The sequence below is a fragment of the Heptranchias perlo genome, chromosome 11, assembly GCF_035084215.1.
Source record: "Heptranchias perlo isolate sHepPer1 chromosome 11, sHepPer1.hap1, whole genome shotgun sequence".
Classification (NCBI taxonomy): Eukaryota; Metazoa; Chordata; class Chondrichthyes; order Hexanchiformes; family Hexanchidae; genus Heptranchias; species Heptranchias perlo.
In genome coordinates this window covers 9,519,100-9,545,288 of record NC_090335.1, presented here as the reverse complement: position 1 = coordinate 9,545,288, position 26,189 = coordinate 9,519,100, and the positions used below count along the sequence as shown (strand labels likewise).

The following is a 26,189-nucleotide window of genomic DNA, read 5'->3' as shown; positions in this document are numbered from 1 at the left end:
CCCCTTAACCTTCTAAACTCTAGAGAATATAACCCCAATTTGTGTAATCTCTCCTCGTAACTTAACCCTTGAAGTCCGGGTATCATTCTAGTAAACATACGCTGCACTCCCTCCAAGGCCAATATGTCCTTCCGAAGGTGCGGTGCCCAGAACTGCTCACAGTACTCCAGGTGTGGTCTAACCAGGGTTTTGTATAGCTGCAGCATAACTTCTGCCCCCTTGTATTCCAGTCCTCTAGATATAAAGGCCAGCATTCCATTTGCCTTCTTGATTATTTTCTGCACCTGTTCATGACACTTCAATGATCTATGTACCTGAACCCTTAAGTCCCTTTGGACATCCACTGTTTTTAACTTTTTACCATTTAGTAAGTGCCCTGTTCTATCCTTTTTTGATCCAAAGTGGATGACCTCACATTTTTGATCCAAAGTGGATGACCTACATTGAATTCCATTTGCCACAGTTTTGCCCATTCACCTGATCTATCAATATCCCTTTGTAATTTTATGTTTTCATCCACACTGCTTACAATGCCACCAATCTTTGTGTCATCAGCAAACTTAGATATGAGACTTTCTATGCCTTCATCTAAGTCGTTAATAAATATTGTGAATAATTGAGGCCCCAAGACAGATCCCTGCTGGACTCCACTAGTCACATCCTGCCAATGTGAGTACCTACCCATTACCCCTACTCTCTGTCGCCTTTCGCTCAGCCAATTTCCTAACCAAGTCCGTACTTTTCCCTCGATTCCATGGGCTTCTAACTTAGCTAACAGTCTCTTATGTGGGACCTTATCAAATGCCTTCTGGATGTCCCTATAAATAACATCCATTGACATTCCCCTGTCCACTACAATTTAACCTCTTCAAAAAATTCTATCAGGTTTGTCAGGCACGACCTACCTTTCACAAATCCATGCTGGCTCTCTCTGATTAACTGAAAATTCTCGAGGTGTTCAGTCACCCTATCCTTAATTATAGACTCCAGCAATAAACTGACAATTCATCTTGTGGATCTTCTCTGCACCCTTTCCAAAGCCTCAATATCCCCCACCATGTGAGGAGACCAAAACTAATATTACATAGAATAAATTAAATTTTACAGCACAAAAACAGGCCATTTGACCCAACTGGTCTATGCCGGTGTTTATGCTCCACAAAAGCCTCCTCCCACCTTCCTTCATCGCACACTATCAACATATCCTTCTATTCCTTTTTATATACTTAACCAGCTTCCCTTAAATGCATCTATACTATTCTCCTCAACCACTCCTTGTGGTAGTGAGTTCCACATTTCACCAGTCTCTGAGTAAAGAAGTTTCTCCTGAATTCTCATGATTTATTAGTAACTATTTTATATTGATGGCCCCTGGTTTTGGACTCCCCCTCAAGTGGAAACATCTTCTCTACTTCTATCCTATTGAACCCCTTCATAATTTTAGCACCTCTATCAGGTCACCACTCAGTCTTCTCTTTGCTAGAGAAAAGAGCCCCAGCCTGTTCAGTCTTTCCTAATAGTTGTACCCTCTCAATTCTGGTATCATCCTTGTAAATCTTTTTTGAACTTTCTCGTGCTTCTATATCCTTTTTATGATATAAAGACCACAACAGTGCACAGTACTCTAAGCGTGGTCTAACCAAGGTTCTATATAAGTTTAAAATAACTTCACTGCACCTCCGACAGTGCAGCACTCCCTCAGTACCACACTGGGAGTATCAGCCTGGATTATGTGCTGAAGTCTCTGGAGTGGGACTTAAGTGAGAGTGCTTTCTCTGCACTAAGGCTGACACTGTGCTGCTTATGTTCAATTCAGGGTTTTGATGAATTTCTCTCTCTTGCTGTTACATAGGAACATAGGAACAGGAGTAGGCCATTCAGTCCCTCATGCCTGCTCCGCCATTCGATAAGATCATGGCTGATCTGTGATCTAACTCCATAGACCTGCCTTTGGCCCATATCTCTCAATACCTTTGATTGCCAAAAAGCTATCTATCTCAGATTTAAATTCAGCAATTGAGCTAGTATCAATTGCCGTTTGCGGAAGAGAGTTCCAAACTTCTACCACCCTTTGTGTGTAGAAATGTTTTCTAATCTCGCTCCTGAAAGGTCTGGCTCTAATTTTTAGACTGTGCCCCCACTCCTAAAATCCCAAACCAGCGGAAATAGTTTCTCTCTATCCACCCTAACTGTTCCCCTGAATATCTTACAAACTTCGATCAGATCACCCCTTAACCTTCGAAACTCCAGAGAATACAACCCCAATTTGTGTAATCTCTCCTCGTAACTTAACCCTTGAAGTCCAGGTATCATTCTAGTAAACCTACGCTGCACTCCCTCCAAGGACAATATGTCCTTCCGAAGGTACGATGCCCAGAACTGCTCACAGTACTCCAGGTACAGTCTAACTAGGGTTTTGTATAGCTGCAGCATAACTTCTGCCCCCTTGTACTCTAGTCCTCTAGATATAAAAGCCAGCATTCCATTAGCCTTATTGATCATTTTCTGCACCTGTTCATCACACTTCAATGATCTATGTACCTGAACCCCTAAGTCCCTTTGGACATCCACTGTTTTTAACTTTTTACCATTTAGAATGTACCCTATTCTATCCTTTTTTGATCCAAAGTAAATGACCTCACATTTGCCTACATTGAATTCCATTTGCCACAGTTTTGCCCATTCACCTAATCTATCAATATCGCTTTGTAATTTTATGTTTTCATCTACACTGCTTAGAATGCTACCAATCTTTTGTGTCATCGGCAAACTTAGATATGAGACTTTCTATGCCTCCATCTAAGTCGTTAATAAATATTGTGAATAATTGAGGCCCCAAGACAGATCCCTGCGGGTCTCCACTAGTCACATCCTGCCAATGTGAGTACCTACCCATTATCCCTACTCTCTGTCGCCTTTCGCTCAGCCAACTTCCTAACCAAGTCCGCACTTTTCCCTCGATTCCATGGGCTTCTATCTTAGCTAACAGTCTCTTATGTGGGACCTTATCAAATGCCTTCTGGAAGTCCATATAAATAACATCCATTGACATTCCCCTGTCCACTACTTTAGTCACTTCTTCAAAAAATTCTATCAGGTTTGTCAGGCATGACCTACCTTTCACAAATCCATGCTGGCTCTCTCTGATTAACTGAAAATTCTCGAGGTGTTCAATCATCCTATCCTTAATTATAGACTCCAGCATTTTCCCCACAACAGATGTTAGGCTAACTGGTCTATAATTCCCTGGTTTCCCTCTTTCTCCTTTCTTAAAAAGTGGAGTGACATGTGCAATTTTCCAATCTAGAGGGACAGTTCCTGAATCTCGAGAACTTTGAAAGATTATAGTTCGGGCATCTGCAATCTGATCACCTACTTCCTTTAAAACCCTGGGATGGAAACCATCTGGTCCTGGGGATTTGTCACTCTTTAGTGCTATTATTTTCTTCATTACTGTTGCTTTACTTATGTTAATTTTATCGAGTCCCTGTCCCCGATTCAATATTAGTTTTCTTGGGATTTCCGGCATGCTATCCTCTTTTTCTACTGTAAATACTGACGCAAAGTAATTGTTCAACATGTCCGCCATTTCCCCATTGTCTATGACAATATTCCCACTTGCAGTTTTTAAGGGGCCAACACTGCTCCTGACCACCCTCTTTTTCCTAATATAACTATAAAAGTTCTTCGTATTTGTTTTGATATCCCTTGCAAGTTTCTTTTCATACTCTCTTTTTGTGACCCTTTGTTGATCTTTGTATCTTTCCCATTTGCCAGGATCTGTGCCATTTTTTGCCTTTTTGTATGCCCTTTCCTTATGTCTTATACTGTCCCTTACCTCTTTAGTTGTCCATGGCTGTTTTTTTTGGCAAGTAGAGTTCTTGCCCCTCAGGGGTATAAACCGATTCTGTATCACGTTAAATGTTTCTTTAAACATTTCCCACTGATCATCAGTCTTTTTACCCATTAACAGATTTGCCCAGTTTACTGTGGACAGTCTCTGTCTCATCCCATTGAAGTCGGCCTTACCCAAGTCTAGAATCTTAGCAGCTGATTCACTTTTTTCCCTTTCAAACACTACATTGAACTCGATCATGTTATGATCACTATTGAATAGATGAACACACACAGTTAAGCTGTTAACTAAATCTGGTTCATTACTCATTACTAAATCTAGTATGGCTTGCCCCCTTGTTGCCTCTAGGACATACTGCTGTAGAAAACTATCCCGCACACACTCAAGAAATTCACTACCTTTCTGACAGTTGCTAGTCTGCTTTTCCCAAGCTGTGTGAAGGTTAAAGTCCCCCATTAAGACCACTATGCCTTTCTTACACGCTTTTCTAATCTCTGCTTTTATACAATCTAGCACTTCAGAGCTGCTGCCAGGGCTCCTATACACAACTCCCACTATAGTCTTAGATCCTTTCCTATTTCTCAATTCAACCCATATGGTCTCTGTTGGCTGCTTACCTCTCATTATATCCCCCTTTATCATTGAAGTGATTTCATCTCTAATCACTAAGGCTACTCCTCCCCCTCTTCCATTTTCCCTATCTCTCCTGTAAACCTTATAACCCGGTATATTTAGTTCCCAATCCTGACCATCCTGCAGCCATGTCTCAGTAATAGCTATCATGTCATACCCTCCAATTTGAATTTGAACCTGTAGTTCATTTAATTTATTCCTTATACTCCGTGCATTTGTGTATAGAACTCTTAGTTGGGCCACACACCCTAGCCTGACCTTCAGCTTTGATGCTGGGTTAATCGCCTCATGCCTTCTAGTTTTTACTTTATCTGTATTGTCTAAAGTACACTTTCTTTCCTCTGCTCTATGCTTTTCCCTTTCACTTGTTCTTGAATAACTGTTTGTATTATTTGTATTGTAAATTTCCCCTGGGTCTTCCCCTCTCTTGCTGCTCTCAACTTTACTTCCTTCTGACTCCCCGCTCAGGTTCCCATCCCCCTGCCACTCTAGTTTAAACCCTCCCCCCAACAGCACTAATTGCCGGTTACTTTTGCTCACAGGAAACAAATGTGACGCCAAACGGGCCATGACCTACTCGGTCGATCGGTGCTCGTAGCACCTGATCAGAATATCTACCACACAGGGCGTTCGAATCCACAGCAATGTTAATCAGCTTACAGCTTGACTCAGCCGCCCACATTCCTGTCTCTGACTTCAAAAGTTCTCGGTCGAAGCCCCACTCAAGCTCCAGGCTGACACTCCCAGTGCCAGTACTGATGGAATGCTGCACTGTCAGAGGTGCCGTCTTTCAGATGAGGATGGTTAAAGCCAAGCTCCCATTTGGCTGTTCAGGGAGTTCTCCGAGTGCCCTGGACAACATTTATCCCTCAGTCAACACCACGAAAAACAGGTCATTTCATCTCATTTGCTGTTTGGGACATCTTGCTGTGCGTAAATTGGCAGCAGCTTTTGCCAACATTATAACAGCGAGGACACTTCAACAGTAATTTCTTTGGCTGCAAAGGTCTTTGGGAGATCTGGAGGATTTAAAAGGTACTTTGTAAACACATTGTTCTATTCTGCATCAAAGCTAATATTGTAAATGCAGGAGGATGAGAAAGCACTGGGGATAAGGAAACATCCCAAAGAATAAATCCCAGAATATTAAAAGATAAATTAACGGGGAGAACTCTTTCTCCTGGTTGTGATTAACAAAAGGCACCTGATATATTGTAAACAATTTTACAACACCAAGTTATAGTCCAACGATTTTATTTGAAATTTACAAGCTTTTTTATTACAAATAAAATCGTTGGACTATAACTTGGTGTTGTAAAATTGTCTACAATTGTCAACCCCAGTCCATCACCGGCATCTCCACATCCTGATGTATTGACATGATAAACTGGGGAGACGATACTGCCATCTGGTGGCTGGAAAGTAATTGGAGTTTGGGATCTGAGGAGAGGTCGGTCGTGGTAGAAAATATCCTGGTGGATTTACCGGGGCTCGTTTTTCTGGTCCATTTCCATTCCCCTGGGTTTTTCACCCTCTTTAATGTTGCCCTGGGAGTTCCAGGACTTCTGGGGGTGGGGAGGAGGTGTAGAGAAATGGCAGTGGGCAGACAGGCCCACGCAGAGTAGGAGGGAGGGGCCTTCTCCACCTCCCACCTCACTTTCTCATCAGCCTGGGAAAAGACACTTGTCGTTGGGGCTAGTGTTAGGATCACCTTCCGCCCCCTCCCCATCCGGAGGAGAGGATCTGTGAGGTGGGGGGGGGGTCGCCAGAAGAAAACTAAAGTCAATTTCTTAGGGCCCTGAGCCCCCTCAGGCCTGGAGCTGTGTTACACTTTCCTCCCCCAGCGCTAGGCCCCACCTGTGGGCCGGTCTGTAATGATGGTGCCGTGGGGTCATGTTCCATAGAATTTACAGCACACAAACGGGCCATTCGGCCCAACGGGTCCATGCCGGAGTTTCTGCTCCACACAAGCCTCCTCCCACCTTACTTCATCTCACCCTATCAGCATATCCTTCTATTTCTTTCTCCCTCATCTGTTTATCTAGCTTCCCCTTAAAAGCATCTATTCTATTCGCCTCAACTATTCCACGTGGTAGCAAGTTCCACATTCTCACCGCTCTATGAATTCCTATTGGATTTATTAGTGACTATCTTATATTTATGGCCCTAATTTTGGACTCCCCCACAAGTGGAAACATCTTCTCTACGTCAACACGATCGAACCCCTTCATAATTTTAAAGACCTCTATTAGGTCACCCACCAGCCTTTTCTTTTCTAGAGAAAAGAGCCCCAGCCTGTTCTGCCATCCCTGACGGTTATAACCTCTCAGTTGTGGTATCATCCTTGTAAATGATCCATCTCATAAGAACATAAGAACATAAGAAATTGGAGCAGGAGTAGGCCAATCGGCCCCTCGGAGTGGATGATCCATCTCGGCCTCCTCCCGATATCCCCACCATCACAGAAGCCAGTCTTCAGCCAATTCGATTCACTCCACGTGATATTAAGAAACGGCTGAGTGCACTGGATACAGCAAAGGCTATGGGCCCCGACAACATCCCGGCTGTAATGCTGAAGACTTGTGCTCCAGAACTAGCTGCGCCTCTAGCCAAACTGTTCCAGTACAGCTACAACACTGGCATCCACCCGACAATGTGGAAAATTGCCCAGGTATGTCCTGTCCACAAAACGAAGGACAAATCCAATCCGGCCAATTACCGCCCCATCAGTCTACTCTCAATCATCAGCAAAGTGATGGAAGGTATCGTCGACAGTGCTATCAAGCGGCACTTACTCACCAATAACCTGCTCAGTTTGGGTTCTGCCAGGACCACTCAGCTCCAGACCTCATTACAGCCTCCAACATGGACAAAAGAGCTGAATTCCAGAGGTGAGGTGAGAGTGACTGCCCTTGACATCAAGGCAGCATTTGACCGAGTGTGGCACCAAGGAGCCCTAGTAAAATTGAAGGCAATGGGAATCGGGGAAAACTCTCCAGTGGCTGGAGTCATACCTAGCAAAAAGGAAGATGGTAGTGGTTGTTGGAGGCCAATCATGTCAGCTCAAGGACATTGCTGCAGGAGTTCCTCAAGGCAGTGTCCTAGGCCGAACCATCTTCAGCTGCTTCATCAATGTCCTTCCCTCCATCATAAGATCAGAAATGGGGATGTTCGCTGATGATTGCACAGTGTTCAGTTCCATTTGTAACCCTTCAGATAATGAGGCAGTCCGTGCCCACATGCAGCAAGACCTGGACAACATTCAGGCTTGGACTCATAAGTGGCAAGTAACATTCGCGCCAGATAACTGCCAGGCAATGACCATCTCCAACAAGAGAGAGTCTAACCACCTCCCCTTGACATTCGACGGCATTACCATCGCCGAATCCCCCACCATCAACATCCTGGGGGTCACCATTGACCAGAAACTTAACTGGACCAGCCATATAAATACTGTGGCTACAAGAGCAGGTCAGAGGCTGGGTATTCTGCGGCGAGTGATTCACCTCCTGACTCCCCAAAGCCTTTCCACCATCTACAAGACACAAGTCAAGAGTGTGATGGAATACTCACCACTTGCCTGGATGAGTGCAGCTCCAACAACACTCAAGAAGCTCGACACTATCCAGGACAAAGCAGCCCGCTTGATTGGCACCCCATCCACTACCCTAAACACTCACTCCCTTCACCACCGGCGCACCGTGGCTGCAGTGTGCACCATCCTCAGGATGCACTGCAGCAACTCGCCAAGGCTTCTTCGGCAGCACCTCCCAAACCCGCGACCTCTACCGCCTAGAAGGACAAGGGCAGCAGGCACATGGGAACAACACCACCTGCGCGTTCCCCTCCAAGTCACACACCGTCCCGACTTGGAAATATATTGCCATTCCTTCATCGTCGCTGGGTCAAAATCCTGGCACTCCCTACCTAACAGCACTGTGGGTGAACCTTCACCACACGGACTACAGCAGTTCAAGAAGGCGGCTCACCACCACCTTCTCAAGGGCAGTTAGGGATGGGCAGTAAATGCTGGCCTCACCAGCGACGCCCACATCCCATGAACGAATTTTTTTTTTAAATCTTTTTTGTGCTTTCTCCAGTGCGTCTATATCCTTTTCTAATATGGAGACCAGAAGTGTGCTCAGTACTCTTAAGTGTTGTCTAACCAAGGTTCTATATAAGTTTAACATAACTTCTCTGCTTTTGAATTTTATTTCTCTGGAAATGAACTCCAAAGCTTTGTTTGCACTTTTTGTTGGCCTTATTAACCTGTGTGGCTACTTTTAATGATGATTGAATTAGATCCCTTTGTGCCTCTACCCCATTTACACTCTTACATTGCAAGGAGGATGTGGCCTCTTTATTTCTCCTACCAAAATGCACCACCTCACACTTACCTATATTGAAATTAATTTTGCCAAGTACACACCCATTCTGCAAGTTTATTAATGTCTTTTTGTATTTTATCGCAATCATCCTCCCTAGTAACAATACCCCCCGATTTGGCGGTGTCCGCAAAGTTTGATATGGTACTTCCGATTCCCGAGTCCAAATCGTTAATGTAAATTGTGAACAGTCCCAGCACCGATCCCTGTGGAACACCACTTCCCACCTTTTGCCAGTCTGAGTAACTACCTTTAATCCCTCCTCTCTGTTTTCTGTTTTGTAGCCAGCTTGCTATCCATTCTGCTAATTGTCTCCTGACTCCACATGCTCTGACCTTAGTCACGAGTCTTCTATGCGGTACCTTATCGAAGGCCTTTTGAAAGTCCATGTATATTACATCTACTGCATTACCCTTATCTACTCTTTCTGTTACTTCCTCAAAGAATTGGAGAAGATTGGTCAAGCATGACTTTCCCTTTTGATATCCGTGCTGACTGTTCCTTATTATATTGTTGTTCTCTAGAAGTCTTTCTATTACATCTTTTAGTAAAGATTTCAGTATCTTTCCTACCACCGATGTTAAGCTAATTGGTCTATAGTTCTCTGGACTTGTTCTATTTCCCTATTTTAAATAGAGGAGTAACTTTAGCTGTCCACCAGTCCTCTGGCACTATTCCCTTTTCTATTGAATTTTTATATGTATGTATGTATGTATACTTGTACCTCTGCTATCTCTTCCATAACTTCTTTTAATATGCGCAGATGCAATCCATCTGGACCGGGGGTCTTATCCTCTCTAAGTTTGATTAGTTTATCAATTATCTCCCCCCTTTCTAACTTAAATGTCTTGATATCCTATTTGATCTCGTCTTCTAATGTCATACCCACCTTGTTAGTCTCCCAGGTAAATACTGAGACAAAGTAATTATTCAATATTTCTACCATTTCGCTGTGAGTTTATTATGTGTATCCCTTAGTTGCCCTATCCCTATTTTAATTTTCCTTTTATTATTTATGTGTCAGTAGAATATTTTACTATTTCTTTTATATTCCTTGATAATTTAATCTTGTAGTTCCTCTTTGCTTTCCTAATTGTTTTTTGCCGCATTTCCAAACCTCTTCGTATTCCCTTTTGTCATCCTCTCCTTTATTGTCTGTGCATTTAGAGTATGCCTTTTTCTTTAGTTTCAATTTCACCCTTATCTCTTTATTCATACTTGGTGATTCATTATTGGATAGATTGTTCATGTTTTTTAATGGAATATATTTCTCCTGAACTCTACTGATCACCATTTTAAATATTTCCCACTACTGTTCTATCTCATTGTCTGTCAATGTTCTTTTCCAGTTTACCTTCCCTAGTTCCATCCTCATCCCTTCATAATCAGCTTTTCCCCAATTTATTAATTTAGTCTTTGTCTTACTTATGTCTTTCTCAATCATTATCGTAAACCTTATTATGTTATGATCGCTATTGCCTAGATGTTCCCCTATGTTTACTTCTCTTATCTGTTCTGGTTCATTTCCCATTACTCGATCCAGCAGTGATTCCTCTCTTGTTGGGCTTCTCACATACTGGGTAAGAAAGGAGTCCTGTACACATTGTAAAAACTCCATTCCCCTTTCCCCTTTCCCTACCTCTTCTTGCCCATTTATTTGGGGGTAGTTGAAATCTCCGATGATTATTATTCAATGCCTTTTACTCCGTTCATAGATTTGCCTACATATTTCATCCTCCACTTCCCTTCCACTATTAGGTGGTCTGTAGAATATATCTATTAACATGATCAATCCCTTCTTATCCTTCATCTCAATCCATATGGATTCTGTTCCTGTCCTAATGTTACTTATGTCGGAAGAAGTCCTTGGAAGGACCGGTGCATGTGTGTAAGTATGACGTCAGGTCGCCCGAAAATCGGAGGTCCCTCTACGGTGCCCCTAATCACAGCGAATAATATAATAAATCTGCTCCACTCCCCCACCCCGACTGATATAAAATAAATCTCTGACATCAGTGACATACAAAATAAATATTTCAAATTATGTATATTAGATATAGATGTGAAGTGATCTCTGTTTGGGTGGGGGAGCCCTGTGCAAGTTCTTTACTTAGGCGCAAAAGATTGCAGCTGATAAAGACAGAAAGACTTGCATTTATATAACGCCTTTCACAACCTCAGGACGCCCCAAAGTGCTTTACAGCCAATTAAGTACTTTTTTGAAGTGTAGTCGCTGTTGTAATGTAGGAAACGCAGCAGCCAATTTGCACACAGGAAGCTCCCACAAACAGTAAGAGGGATACAGTGGAAGCCAAACAAAGGTAGGCACACCAGGAAAAGACGAGGAGAGGAGAAGGAGGAAAGGGCCATCCAGGAAGAAAAGGGACAATTTTTTCCAGGTCTCCCCTCAAGTGCTTGTAGCAAATGGGCGCTGAACAACTAGAGCAACCTATCAGGCAGGCCAGCCACATTATGAAGTCTTTGCACTCAAGACACTTGTGGCCCACGGTCTGTGGTGCAGCGCTCAATGGGCACTGGGCAGGCCTCAGGCCTCAATACCCAGTAATACAGGGCCCCAGTGCCTGAAGCAAATCACATTATTGGCCACATAGAATGAGCAAGACAATTCATTCGACACTGCTGACAGTACAGCAGTACAAAACACTGATCATTCAAAAACACCGTTAGAAAGAATTCTTCGTAAACATGGAGGCAGAGGTAACTTCTGTTTTTTTAAAAACATATGAGGTTCCAGCACGTACAATATTAAAATTAATTAAACATCGGCTAATGATGTCAAAGAGATTTGTAATTCTTACACAGCAGCCATTCCTGCATTTTGACAGTGACTACTCTTCAAAAAGTACTTCATTGGAGGTAAAACACTTTGGGATGTTTTGAGGCCGTGAAAGGCGCTATATAAATGCAAGTTCTATCTTTCCTTCTTTCTATTCATACAACTGACAAATAATTCTTATCTCTTTTTAAATTACAGTAGGGGAGGATATTCAATGATTCCACCAAATGAGAGCAGGAGATCTCAGCTGCAGAGGAGTAAGTATTTAAACAAAGAAAATGGTGCTTTTCCAATGCTCGACCTCCCATCTTCCACCCTCTGCAAACATCAGCTCATCCAAATCTCTGCTGCCCGTATCCTAACTCACACCAATTCCAGTTCACCCATCACCCCTGTGCTCGCTGACCTACTTTGGCTCCTGATCCAGCATTGACTCAAATTTAAAATTCTCATTTTTGTGTTCAAATCCCTTCATGGCCTCGCCCCTCCCTATCTCTGTAACCTCCTCCAGCCCTACAACCCTCCGAGATCTCTGCGCTGCTCCAATTCTGGCCTTTCCATTGCTCCACCATCGGCGGCCGTGTCTTCAGCTGCCTAGGCCCTAAGTTCTGGAATTCCCTCCCTGAACCTCTCCGCCTCTCTACCTCTCTCTCCTCCTTTTAGTCGTTCCTTAAAACCTACCTCTTTGACCAAGCTTTTGGTCACCTGTCCTAATATCTCTTCATGTGGGCTCGGTGTCATATTTAGTCTGCTAACGCTCTTGTGAAGCGCCCTGGGACGTTTTTACTACGCTAAAGGCATTATATAAATGCAAGTTGTTATCTATACTGGTCCTGAGGCCACCGGCTGACTGAGATGTGTGAAAGGAAGGTTACGCCAGCGGTTCTATATCTGACCGATTTCCGTCCTCTTCCCGCTGATGAATGCGGGTTGCGTGGAATTGGCCGCAGAGAAGTTGCCATCACCCGCCATTTTGATCGGCGGTCACTATAAGGTACCAAAAAATAGGATCAAAAAGAAGAGGAAGTATAGCTCAAAGAGTTTGGTTACATAGAGGCACCAGGTTCACTGTTCACTGTTCACCTGGTCATTTTGAGCTACAGAATATTTTCGATTCATGGGGCACTGGCACCAGTACTGGGGAAAGAGGGAGCTGTTCCGTTAGGATGGGCTTCACCTGAACCATGCTGGGACCAGTTTCCTGGCAAACCGAATAACTAGGGCAGTAGAGAAGGCTTTAAACTAAATAGAGGGGGGGAGGGCTCAGGTGAGGCGAAGTTTAGATTGATAAAGAGAAAAGACAAGGAAGTAGTACAGGAAAGTGGTGGAGGTAATGATAAACAGAGTGTGTCAGGAAGGGACAGAGCGTACAAACATAAGAGTGCACCAGCAAATGGGGCCGGGGTAGGAAAGAATGCTAAAAAGACAAAATTAAAGGTTCTTTATCTGAATGCACGCAGCATTCGTAATAAGATAGATGAATTGACGGCACAAATAGAAACAAATGGGTATGATCTCGTGGCCATTACAGAGACGTGGTTGCAAGGTGACCAAGGTTGGGAGCCAAATATTCAGGGTTATTTAACATTTCGGAAGGATAGGAGAAAAGGTAAAGTTGGTGGGGTAGCTCTGTTAATAAAGGATGAAATTGGTATAATAGTGAGAAATGATCTTGGCTCAGAAGATCAAGATGTTGAATCAATTTGGGTGGAGATAAGAAATAGCAAGGGAATGAAATCACTGGTGAGAGTAGTATATAGGCCCCCTAACAGTAGCTACACTGTAGGGCAAAATATTAATCAGGAAATAAGGGAGGCTTGTAAAAAAGGTTATGCAATAATCATGGGCGATTTTAACTTTCACAGAGATTGGACAAATCAAATTGGCAAAAATAGCCCTGAGAAGGAGTTCATAGAGTGTATTAGGGACTGTTTCTTAGACCAATACATCAGGGAACCAACCAGGGAACAGGCCAATTTAGATCTGGTAATGGGTAACGAAACAGGATTTATTAATGATCTCAAAGTAATGGATCCCCTGGGAAGCAGTGATCATAACATGATAGAATTTCACATCCAGTTTGAGAGCGAGGATCTTGGGTCTGAAACTACTGTATTAAACTTAAAAAAGGGCAATTATAAAGGAATGAGGGCGGAATTGGCTAAAGTGGACTGGGTAAACAGATTAGATGGTATGATGGTGGATAATCAGTGGCAAACATTTAAAAAGATACTTTATGACTCACAACAAAAATATATCCCTGTGAGGAGGAAAGACTCCACAAAAAGGCTGAACCGACCATGGCTAACTAAGGAAGTCAAGGATGGTATCAGGTTAAAATAAAAAGCATACAACATGGCAAAGATTACTGGTAAGCACGAAGATTGGGAAAACTTTAAAAACCAGCAAAGGATGACTAAAAGAATACTAAAGAGGGAGAAAATAAATTATGAGAGTAAACTAGCAAGAAATATAAAAACTGACAGTAAAAACTTCTACAAGTATATAAAAAGGAAGAGGGTGGCTAAAGTAAATATTGGTCCCTTAGAGGATGAGACTGGGGAAATAATAATGGAAAACAAGGAAATGGCAGAGGAATTAATAGATATTTTGTATCTGTCTTCACAGTAGAAGACACTAATAATATACCAATAATAGTAGAAAGGGGCAAAGGAGAGGGAGGAAATAAAAACAATCACTATCACTAGAGAAAAAGTACTAGGTAAACTAATGAGTCTAAAGGCTGACAAGTCCCCTGGACCTGATGGCTTGCATCCAAGGGTCTTAAAGGAAGTGGCTACAGAGATAGTGGATACATTGGTTGTAATCTTCCAGAATTCACTAGATTCTGGAAAGGTCCCAGCGGATTGGAAAACCGCAAATGTAACACCCCTATTCAAGAAGGGAGTGATACAGAAAGCAGGTAACTATAGACCAGTTAGCCTAACATCGGTCATTGGGAAAATGCTAGAATCCATTATTAAGGAAGTAGTAGCAGGACATTTGGAGACTCATAATACAATCAAGGAGAGTCAACATGGTTTTATGAAGGGGAAATCGTGTCTGAAAAATGTATTAGAGTTCTTTGAGGAAGTAGCGGGCAGGGTGGATAAAGGGGAACCAATGGATGCAGTATATTTGGATTTCCAGAAAGCATTCGATAAGGTGCCACATAAAAGATTACTGCACAAGATAAGAGCTCATGGTGTTGGGGGTAATATACTGGCATGGATCGAGGATTGGCTAACTAACAGAAAACAAAGAGTCGGGATAAATGGGTCATTTTCAAAATGGCAATCTGTAACTAGTGGGGTGCCGCAGGGCTCAGTGCTGGGGCCTCAACTATTTACAATATATATCAATGACTTGGATGAAGGAACAGAGTGTCTTGTGGCCAAATTTGCTGATGATACAAAGATAGGTGGAAAAGCAAGTTGCGATGAGGACACAAAGTGTCTGCAAAGGTATATTGACAGGTTAAGCGAATGGGCAAAAATTTAGCAGATGGAATATAACGTGGGAAAATGTGAAGTCATCCACTTTGGGAGTAAAAATAAAAAAGCAAAATATTACTTGAATGGAGAAATACTACAAAATGCTGCAGTACAGAGGGATCTGGGTGTCCTTGTACATGAAACACAAAAAGTCAACGTACAGGTGCAGCAGGTAATCTGGAAGGCAAATGGAATATTGGCCTTTATTTCTAGGGGGATGGAGTATAAAAACAGGGAAGTCATGCTACAACTGTACAGGGTGCTGGTGAGACCACACCTGGAGCACTGCGTACAGTTCGGGTGCCCTTATTTAAGGAAGGATAGACTTGCATTGGAGGCAGTTCAGAGAAGGTTCACTCGGTTGATTCCGGGTATGGAAGGGTTGTCTTATGAGGAAAGATTGACCAGGTTGGGTCTATACTCATTGGAGTTTAGAAGAATGAGAGGAGATCTTATTGAAACATACAAGATTCTGAGGGGACTCGATAGGGTCGATGCTGAGAGGATGTTATCCCTCATGGGGGAATCTAAAACTAGGGGGCATAGTCTCAGAATAAGGGGTCGCCCTTTAAGACGGAAATGAGGAGGAATTTCTTCTCCCAGACGGTCATGAATCTTTGGAATTCTTTACCCCAAAAGGCTGTGGAGGCTGAGTCATTGAATACATTCAAGGCTGAGTTAGACAAATTTTTGATCAGCAAGGGAGTCAAAGGATATGGGGAAAAGGCAGGAAAGTGGAGTTGAGGTAAAAATCAGATCAGCCATGATCTCATTAAATGGCGGAGCAGGCTCGAGGGGCCGAATGGCCTACTCCTGCTCCTATCTCTTATGGTCTTATGGTCTTATAAGCCTGTCACATGCTGTTTATTGGGCTCATCCAGCAGGCCATACAATAATGATAATATTCTCCGTTGTAGTGGCAAATAAGGAACTGGAAGAGCTGAAGCAATGGAAGGAAGCTCACAGGCCAGGTCCAATCAACATGACTCCCGCACAGTTAGGTAAGAAACGGGGCCATGCAGGAAACCGCCACACCTCGGAGATTCAATTCAGTACTCCCGGTCAGGGGAGGGTGAACGCTGGTATCATTCAACACTCCCGGTCAGGGGAGGGTGAACGCTGGTATCATTCAACACTCCCGGTCAAGGGAGGGTGAACGCTGGTATCATTCAACACTCCCGGTCAGTGGGGGTGAACGCTGGTATCATTCAACACTCCCGGTCAGGGGAGGGTGAACGCTGGTATCATTCAACACTCCCGGTCAGTGGGGGTGAACACTGGTATCATTCAACACTCCCGGTCAAGGGAGGGTGAACGCTGGTATCATTCAACACTCCCGGTCAGTGGGGGTGAACGCTGGTATCATTCAACACTCCCGGTCAGGGGAGGGTGAACGCTGGTATCATTCAACACTCCCGGTCAGGGGAGGGTGAACGCTGGTATCATTCAACACTCCCGGTCAGGGGAGGGTGAACACTGGTATCATTCAACACTCCCGGTCAGGGGGGGGGTGAACGCTGGTATCATTCAGTACTCCCGGTCAGGGGAGGGTGAACACTGGTATCATTCAACACTCCCGGTCAGGGGAGGGTGAACGCTGGTATCATTCAACACTCCCGGTCAGGGGAGGGTGAACACTGGTATCATTCAACACTCCCGGTCAGGGGAGGGTGAACACTGGTATCATTCAACACTCCCGGTCAGGGGAGGGTGAACGCTGGTATCATTCAACACTCCCGGTCAGGGGAGGGTGAACACTGGTATCATTCAACACTCCCGGTCAGGGGAGGGTGAACACTGGTATCATTCAACACTCCCGGTCAGTGGGGGTGAACACTGGTATCATTCAACACTCCCGGTCAGGGGAGGGTGAACGCTGGTATCATTCAACACTCCCGGTCAGGGGAGGATGAACACTGGTATCATTCAACACTCCCGGTCAGGGGAGGGTGAACGCTGGTATCATTCAACACTCCCGGTCAGTGGGGGTGAACGCTGGTATCATTCAACACTCCCGGTCAGTGGGGGTGAACACTGGTATCATTCAACACTCCCGGTCAGGGGAGGGTGAACGCTGGTATCATTCAACACTCCCGGTCAGGGGAGGGTGAACGCTGGTATCATTCAACACTCCCGGTCAGTGGGGGTGAACACTGGTATCATTCAACACTCCCGGTCAGGGGAGGGTGAACGCTGGTATCATTCAACACTCCCGGTCAGTGGGGGTGAACGCTGGTATCATTCAACACTCCCGGTCAGTGGGGGTGAACACTGGTATCATTCAACACTCCCGGTCAGGGGAGGGTGAACGCTGGTATCATTCAACACTCCCGGTCAGGGGAGGGTGAACGCTGGTATCATTCAACACTCCCGGTCAGTGGGGGTGAACACTGGTATCATTCAACACTCCCGGTCAGGGGAGGGTGAACGCTGGTATCATTCAACACTCCCGGTCAGTGGGGGTGAACACTGGTATCATTCAACACTCCCGGTCAGGGGAGGGTGAACGCTGGTATCATTCACATATAAGATTAAAGTGGAATGTTTCTTGATTTAATTGGCAGCATTGTTCACTTGATGTGACCTGACTGGTTTGTTCCATTCCATCATTGTTTCTTTTAAACAGTTGACGCACTGTTACACAGTTCACTTTTTCTAGAAAACCTACCATATTTGTGATGTTACTTCACCGATTGTTAACTCCATCGAATGTTGGGAAGTTTGTCTGAGAACCCATGCGTCAAAAGAATTACCAGAAATTTTGAATTTTGAGGCATTAAAAGCAGCAGTTTGACATAGGACAGCTCTTCTGTCGTCTGTTGCCCTGCTCAAACAGAAAGGCTCAAATATTCTCCTCACCATTCGAAGCCATTTTTTAATGTCGGGTGATAAACCCATTACGGATTTTCTGATTGTATTTAAGTTCATGGGTGAAGGGTAGTGTACCAATTTGTGCACCGATGTTGCATATTGGGAATTCAGGTGCGTGCCCCAAATTCTGATCACGTGCTCGCGGGGCAGGGAGGGGGTTGAGGGGGAGGGGAGGGGGAGCGGTTCCACACTGGGAAAACCATTTTGTAAATTTACTTCACACTGTCCCTGAAGGTACTGAATATTACACCAGTGCTTCCAGGTTCCTCGGGCATGTGTTACGCGCAGGGTTGCCAACTCCGGTTGGACGTATTCCTGGAGGTTCCATCACATGACCTCCTGCCTCCAATCATTATACCTGCATACTCCCGCCATTGGTCGCCCGACATGTCCATCCTCACGGTCCCCAGCCTTCCTCCACCAATCGGAAAGTGAATAGATTCTTCATTACCCAATTGGATGATTTTTCAGCCTTTTTCCCATGTCTGATATTTTTATAACTAGTAAGCAAAAGTGTTCAAAAGAACATTTTTTTTTAAGCAATTTCCTATTGCCCCTATGATTTTTCTCCTGGGTTTTTTGCTGGCAGCAGTGTCCCGGAGATTAGTCTTTAATTCCTGGAGACTCCAGGGCAGTCCTGGAGGGTTGGCAACCCCTAGTTAGCTGCAAGCCAAATATAAAAGTGCCAGCACTCGGGAAGCCCAGTGGCTGAATAACACCCATTTTTAAACTGGAGACTGGGGTTGGAGCAGGCCACACTTACAGTGGGGTACCGGGCAGCACTAGTGCAATACTTTTAGTATTTGCCAAATTTTTGGGCTTCTTGGGCCTATTTTCCTGCCTTCACCAATCTGAGATAGAAAAACACCTTGTCAGCTCATTCCGATGAAAAATTAACATTTCCCTTGGGCTTTCTTTTTTGTTGAGAAAAATATCGGGGCAACTTTCATCCCATTAGTCAAAGAACAGTAAGGGTGGAATCAGCAATGCTGTACTCTCCAGGGAGAGAGCCTCGCTTGATGGGGAGCACCAGTTACAAATGGGGTCACTGTACTGTAGTCGAGCTGATTCTCTGACCTGCAGGAGTGAAGCTTGCAGAACAGGCTCGAGGGGCTGAATGGCCTACTCCTGTTCTTATTGTCCTATTCCCTTGAGTGTAGAAGATTAAGGGGTGATCTAATTGAGGTATTTAAGAGAGAAACAATTTTCACTGGTGGGGGAGTCCAGAACAAGGGGGTATAATCTTAAAATTAGAGCTAGGCCATTTAGGGGTGATGTCAGGAAGCTGACTCCTGTTGGCTTACTCCTGTTCCTATGTTCCTAGGCTCCATGCTGGGACCCAGGATCACTCAATAGACTCTTGTGCCCTAATCCACTGACATCCTGTGTCTTCATTAACCTAAATCTGGCCTTTCTCCAATAAAATAACACCCCAACTGATAACTAGTGTCTTTCTGTTTCTATTTCACTGTTACTTTTGCGTTAAAATACTTTGCAACTCCTACAATGTTTAAGACCATTTAGTTGTGCCCATTATTAACCTGTAATTGAAATATTCAGATGGGACAAAATCGATATGAAATTTGTTTGCCTGCTGTATTAAGTCCCATTTGGAATTTGATCTGAAGGTGTTTGGCACACTAATATCACAGAGCGATTTCACCCTAATATTGTACATTTTCCACCCATTTGAGAAGGAAGTGATGAGCCATGTGTCACTCACCTCATAAACTGCTCAATTTATCCCACACCTAACACCACAAACCACTTGTGGGTTTACGCAGCCTTCGTTATTCATGGTACTCACCCAATAATCCATTCTTCTTCAATGCCTGCCAGCCTCTGTGTTTCTTTCCCCATGTCTATTACTTAATTTTTTTTTTCCTTTTCAGGTGGATGTGTGTCAGAGACTGACGCAAGACGGCAGCAACAAATCAGCCTCCGAGGGTCCAAGTTACGACAAAGGGTTAGTGTGTTCACGTACAATAGGAATCTGCAATAAACACAGAGAAGGACTATTTCCCTCCTCTCTGCAACCTCCTCCGGCCCTACAACCCTCCGAGATCTCTGCGCTTTTCCAATTCTGGCCTCTTGCGCATCCCCAATTTTCATCGCTCCACCATTGCCAGTCATGCCTTCAGCTGCTTAGGCCCTAGGCTCTGGAATTCCCTCCCTGAACCTCTCTGCCTCTCTTCCTTTCCCTCCTTCTTGAAGTCGGTCCTTAAAACCTACCTCTTTGACCAAGCCTTTGGTCACCTGTCTTAATATCTCCTTATGTGGCTCGGTGACAAATTTTTGTCTGATTATTCTCCTGTGAAGCGCCTTGGGACATTTTACTACGTTAAAGGCGCTATATAAAGGCAAGTTGTTGTTGTTTAACCTGCGGGGGCCAAGGCAGACTGTAAACCATCGAGACTCCCCGCAGCACGACGCCTGGCAGATTTTAACTGCATACTCATGTCATCCCTCCCAAACCAGAAGCTAGAACTGAAGGTTATTCTGATTTGAGGAGCTTGTTAAAAGTCGGTACACAAAATGTACCTCGTCCACCCTGTACCCAACACCAAGCCTGTACCCTGTACCCCACACCCACCCTGAATCGTCCCTGTACCCCACACCCAGTCTGTACTCCACTCCCAGCCTGTACCCTTTGTCATCCCTGAACCCCACTCCCAGCCTGTACCCCGCACCCAACCTGTATCGTCCCTGTACACCAAACCCAGCCTGTACCCAAAACCCAGCCTGTACCCTGTGTCATCCCTGAACCGCGCTCTCAGCCTGTACCCCATACCCAGCTTGTACCCCTCACCTACCCTGTACTTCTGCATCCTTCAGCCAATCTGTACCCTGTATTTGGTCTGTCCTCCTGCACACATCCTGGACACCTGCATCCCAGCACTCCTGAACAGCCGTACACAAACAGTAGCCTTATACTTAACCTCTGATCCTGTATCCCTCACCCATCCTGTATCCCTGTGCCTCACAGCCCCAATCCCAGCCTGTATCCCTGTGCCTCACAGCCCCAATCCCAGCCTGTATCCCTGTGCCTCACACCCCCAATCCCAGCCTGTACACTTGCAGCGAATGATTGTCTCTCACCAAATTATTCCTTTTTCCGTCAGGCTAAGAAAGAAGAACACGATAGAATAAGGAAAGAAGCAGAAAATCTCGAATATCAGAAAATGAAGGAGATTCAAAGGGAAAAAGCGAATAAACTGGAAGAAAAAAGAAGGCAGGAAGAAAAGCAGAGGAAATCACAGCTCCAAACAATGCATTACCAGTGAGTTTCAAATATAAATGGAGAATCTGTGTACTGAAGGGGGCATGGCCAATTGTGGGGAGCAAAACAGAACCCCAGGGAGCCTGGAGTAACAGCGGGGAGACCCTGAGACTGCCCGAACAGTGACTGCCTGTGAACAGACTGCAACTGCCGATCTGGAGACCTTCAATGGGTTTTCAGTTGAGTACGTTCATGTGTTTATCCGGGATGTCCATCAACGCCGGGGCTGAGAGGTCGGTTCACACACTCTGCACCTTATAATGGAGAAGGGCAATGAGCAGAAACTTACTGTGTCATCGCAGTTCTATTACCTGGTCAGGTATATGTCCATGGAATTATAGACATTACCGGACAGAAGGAGGACATTCAGCCCATCGTATCTGTGCCCGAACGGCCTATTCAAATCCCACCCTCTATTTATCACCCCAGTCCTCTGCCCAGGACTGACTGCAATTCTCTGTATACCCGGTAGGACCAGTCACCTGAACTAATTCCAAGGTATTCGGTAGTTTCTGCATCAGAATCTCTTGTGTTATTTCTCTCACCCACATTGGGATTTATTTTCACCTTGCCTCCCGGGAGTAAGACTGACATAACGAATCAGCCCCACATTACAGAAACCGCCCGATCTTCTTCTCTAATTAAATCAGTGGAAATTTAAATCCTCCCCCCTCCCCGCCCCTGCTCCTGTAATGAGGGGCTGATCCACAATGCAAGCTTTGTACCTGGGCAGCCAGTTTAAAACCACCCCCATCGTCTCTCCCACACTCCCATACTCCCACGTACTGTCATACACAAAGGACATTCTCCTCCTTACACACACGGTGCCTTGGGGAGCCTCAGGTAGATCCCACAGGGTAACGGACAAGCTCACGTTTAACATGGCCTTTCCAACTCCTCACCGAGCACCACAAGAGGCCTGGCTCTCCTCGAGACCAGAGCGTCAGGCCCTTGAGCGCTCCAGCGGCAGAGTGTCGGAGGATCGTACAGGCGTAGACCTCCACTTTCCGGTTTGTGCGATCCCAGCAAACGATGCCCCTTGCCGGGGGCTGTAGGAGTGGACAAATTACCTTCTACTTAATTGTCAAGATGGGAAAGTTCCCCTTTAGTTTGGGGGAATAACTGTTGAGAACATCTTTCCAAATTTGTCATTTATTTTTATATTTGGGAGGATGCGTTTAAAACATTAATTCCTGCATTCGAAACCTTTCCCTTCAGACATATTCAAAACTTGTTAAATTTGTCCATATTGGGAACAAGGCAGCCGGTAGGATATTAGAAGTTGACTTGGCTTTTAGTGTTTGTCAGTGTTGTTTGTGTTCTCGTTAACTATCGAAGTGACAGCTCTCACACACCGTGATCCAATCTTTACAGAACAAACCAGCAGTTCTTTCAGAGGGTAGAAGCCAACAGATTCGACAGTCAGTCACCGCTACCTCCCAACAATCCAGGTCCAGCTCCATCCTGGGTAAGAGCCTCGAGACAGAACATGTATTGTCCACAAACTGAGATATGCTCCTGTACCCTGCTCCCAGCCTGTACCCAAAACCCACCCTTATTCCTGTGTCATCCTGTACCACACTCCCAGACTGCATCCTGTATCATCCTGTACCACACTCCCAGCCTGCATCCTGTATCATCCTGTACCACACTCCCAGCCTGCATCCTGTGTCATCCTGTACCGCACTCCCAGCCTGCATCCTGTGTCATCCTGTACCGCACTCCCAGCCTGCATCCTGTGTCATCCTGTACCGCACTCCCAGCCTGCGTCCTGTATCATCCTGTACCACACTCCCAGCCTGCGTCCCGTATCATCTTGTACCGCACTCCCAGCCTGCGTCCTGTATCATCCTGTACCGCACTCCCAGCCTGCGTCCTGTATCATCCTGTACCGCACTCCCAGCCTGCATCCTGTATCATCCTGTACCGCACTCCCAGCCTGCGTCCTGTATCATCCTGTACCGCACTCCCAGCCTGCGTCCTGTATCATCCTGTACCGCACTCCCAGCCTGCGTCCTGTATCATCCTGTACCACACTCCCAGCCTGCGTCCTGTATCATCCTGTACCGCACTCCCAGCCTGCATCCTGTGTCATCCTGTACCGCACTCCCAGCCTGCGTCCTGTATCATCCTGTACCACACTCCCAGCCTGCATCCTGTGTCATCCTGTACCGCACTCCCAGCCTGCATCCTGTGTCATCCTGTACCACACTCCCAGCCTGCATCCTGTATCATCCTGTACCACACTCCCAGCCTGCATCCTGTGTCATCCTGTACCACACTCCCAGCCTGCGTCCTGTGTCATCCTGTACCACACTCCCAGCCTGTACCCCACACCCAACATGAACCACTCACCTACCCTGTACTTCTGCATCCTTCAGCAAATCTGTACCCCGAACCTAATCTGTCCTCCTGCACACAACCTGAACAGCTGCACCCCTGCACTCCTGAACATCTGTACCCCTGCACTCCTGAACAGCTGTACCCATGCTGTAGACCCATACTCAACCTCTACTCCAGTATCCGTCGCCCAGCCTGTATCCCCATGCCCCGCATCTCCAATCCCAGCCTGTATCCCCGTGCCTCACACCCCCAATCCCAGTCTGTATCCCTGTGCCTCACACCCCCAATCCCAGCCTGTATCCCCGTGCCTCACACCCCCAATCCCAGCCTGTATCCCCATGCCCCGCATCTCCAATCCCAGCCTGTATCCCCGTGCCACACACCCCCAATCCCAGCCTGTATCCCTGTGCCTCACATCCCCAATCCCAGCCTGTATCCCTGTGCCTCACATCCCCAATCCCAGCCTGTATCCCCGTGCCTCACACCCCCAATCCCAGCCTGTCTCCCTGTGCCTCACACCCCCAATCCCAGCCTGTATACCTGTGCCTCACATCCCCAATCCCAGCCTGTATCCCCGTGCCTCACACCCCCAATCCCAGCCTGTATCCCTGTGCCTCACATCCCCAATCCCAGCCTGTATCCCTGTGCCTCACACCCCCAATCCCAGCCTGTATCCCTGTGCCTCACAGCCCCAATCCCAGTCTGTATCCCCGTGCCTCACATCCCCAATCCCAGTCTGTATCCCTGTGCCTCACATCCCCAATCCCAGCCTGTATCCCTGTGCCTCACACCCCCAATCCCAGTCTGTATCCCTGTGCCTCACATCCCCAATCCCAGCCTGTATCCCTGTGCCTCACACCCCCAATCCCAGCCTGTATCCCTGTGCCTCACATCCCCAATCCCAGCCTGTATCCCTGTGCCTCACACCCCCAATCCCAGCCTGTATCCCTGTGCCTCACACCCCCAATCCCAGCCTGTATCCCTGTGCCTCACATCCCCAATCCCAGCCTGTATCCCTGTGCCTCACACCCCCAATCCCAGTCTGTATCCCTGTGCCTCACACCCCCAATCCCAGTCTGTATCCCTGTGCCTCACACCCCCAATCCCAGCCTGTATACTTGCAGCGAATGATTGTCTCTCACTAAATTATTCCTTTTTCCGTCAGGTTAAGAAAGAAGAACATGATAGAGAAAGGAAAGAAGCAGAAAATCTCGAATATCAGAAAATGAAGGAGATTCAAAGGGAAAAAGCGAATAAACTGGAAGAAAAGAGATGGCAGGAAGAAGAGCAGAGGAAATCACAGCTCCAAACAATGCATTACCAGTGAGTTTCAAATATAAATGGAGAATCTGTGTACTGAAGGGGGCATGGCCAATTGTGGGGAGCAAAACAGAACCCCAGGGAGCCTGGAGTAACAGCGGGGAGACCCTGAGACTGCCCGAACAGTGACTGCCTGTGAACAGACTGCAACTGCCGATCTGGAGACCTTCAATGGGTTTTCAGTTGAGTACGTTCATGTGTTTAGCCGGGATGTCCATCAACGCCGGGGCTGAGAGGTCGGTTCACACACTCTGCACCTTATAATGGAGAAGGGCAATGAGCAGAAACTTACTGTGTCATCGCAGTTCTATTACCTGGTCAGGTATATGTCCATGGAATTATAGACATTACCGGACAGAAGGAGACCATTCAGCCCATCGTATCTGTGCCCGAACGGCCTATTCAAATCCCACCCTCTATTTATCACCCCAGTCCTCTGCCCAGGACTGACTGCAATTCTCTGTATACCCGGTAGGACCAGTCACCTGAACTAATTCCAAGGTATTCAGTAGTTTCTGCATCAGAATCTCTTGTGTTATTTCTCTCACCCACATTGGGATTTATTTTCACCTTGCCGCCCGGGAGTAAGACTGACATAACGAATCAGCCCCACATTACAGAAACCGCCCGATCTTCTTCTCTAATTAAATCAGTGGAAATTTAAATCCTCCCCCCTCCCCGCCCCTGCTCCTGTAATGAGGGGCTGATCCACAATGCAAGCTTTGTACCTGGGCAGCCAGTTTAAAACCACCCCCATCGTCTCTCCCACACTCCCATACTCCCACGTACTGTCATACACAAAGGACATTCTCCTCCTTACACACACGGTGCCTTGGGGAGCCTCAGGTAGATCCCACAGGGTAACGGACAAGCTCACGTTTAACATGGCCTTTCCAACTCCTCACCGAGCACCACAAGAGGCCTGGCTCTCCTCGAGACCAGAGCGTCAGGCCCTTGAGCGCTCCAGCGGCAGAGTGTCGGAGGATCGTACAGGCGTAGACCTCCGCTTTCCGGTTTGTGCGATCCCAGCAAACGATGCCCCTTGCCGGGGGCTGTAGGAGTGGACAAATTACCTTCTACTTAATTGTCAAGATGGGAAAGTTCCCCTTTAGTTTGGGGGAATAACTGTTGAGAACATCTTTCCAAATTTGTCATTTATTTTTATATTTGGGAGGATGCGTTTAAAACATTAATTCCTGCATTCGAAACC

General features: G+C 45.9%; 1 protein-coding gene across 2 annotated transcripts in view; it reads left to right on the top strand.

Moving 5' to 3' along the window:
- Positions 1-26,189, top strand: part of epsti1 (epithelial stromal interaction 1) — an 88,228-nt gene that overhangs the window by 18,182 nt on the left and 43,857 nt on the right. For both annotated transcript variants that reach the window (XM_067992515.1, XM_067992516.1), the window contains exons 2-7: positions 11,870-11,928; positions 16,083-16,166; positions 19,929-20,002; positions 21,159-21,316; positions 22,691-22,784; positions 24,825-24,982. In XM_067992515.1, coding sequence (XP_067848616.1) covers positions 11,870-11,928; positions 16,083-16,166; positions 19,929-20,002; positions 21,159-21,316; positions 22,691-22,784; positions 24,825-24,982 — 627 coding nt within the window. The remainder of the gene's footprint in view (positions 1-11,869; positions 11,929-16,082; positions 16,167-19,928; positions 20,003-21,158; positions 21,317-22,690; positions 22,785-24,824; positions 24,983-26,189) is intronic.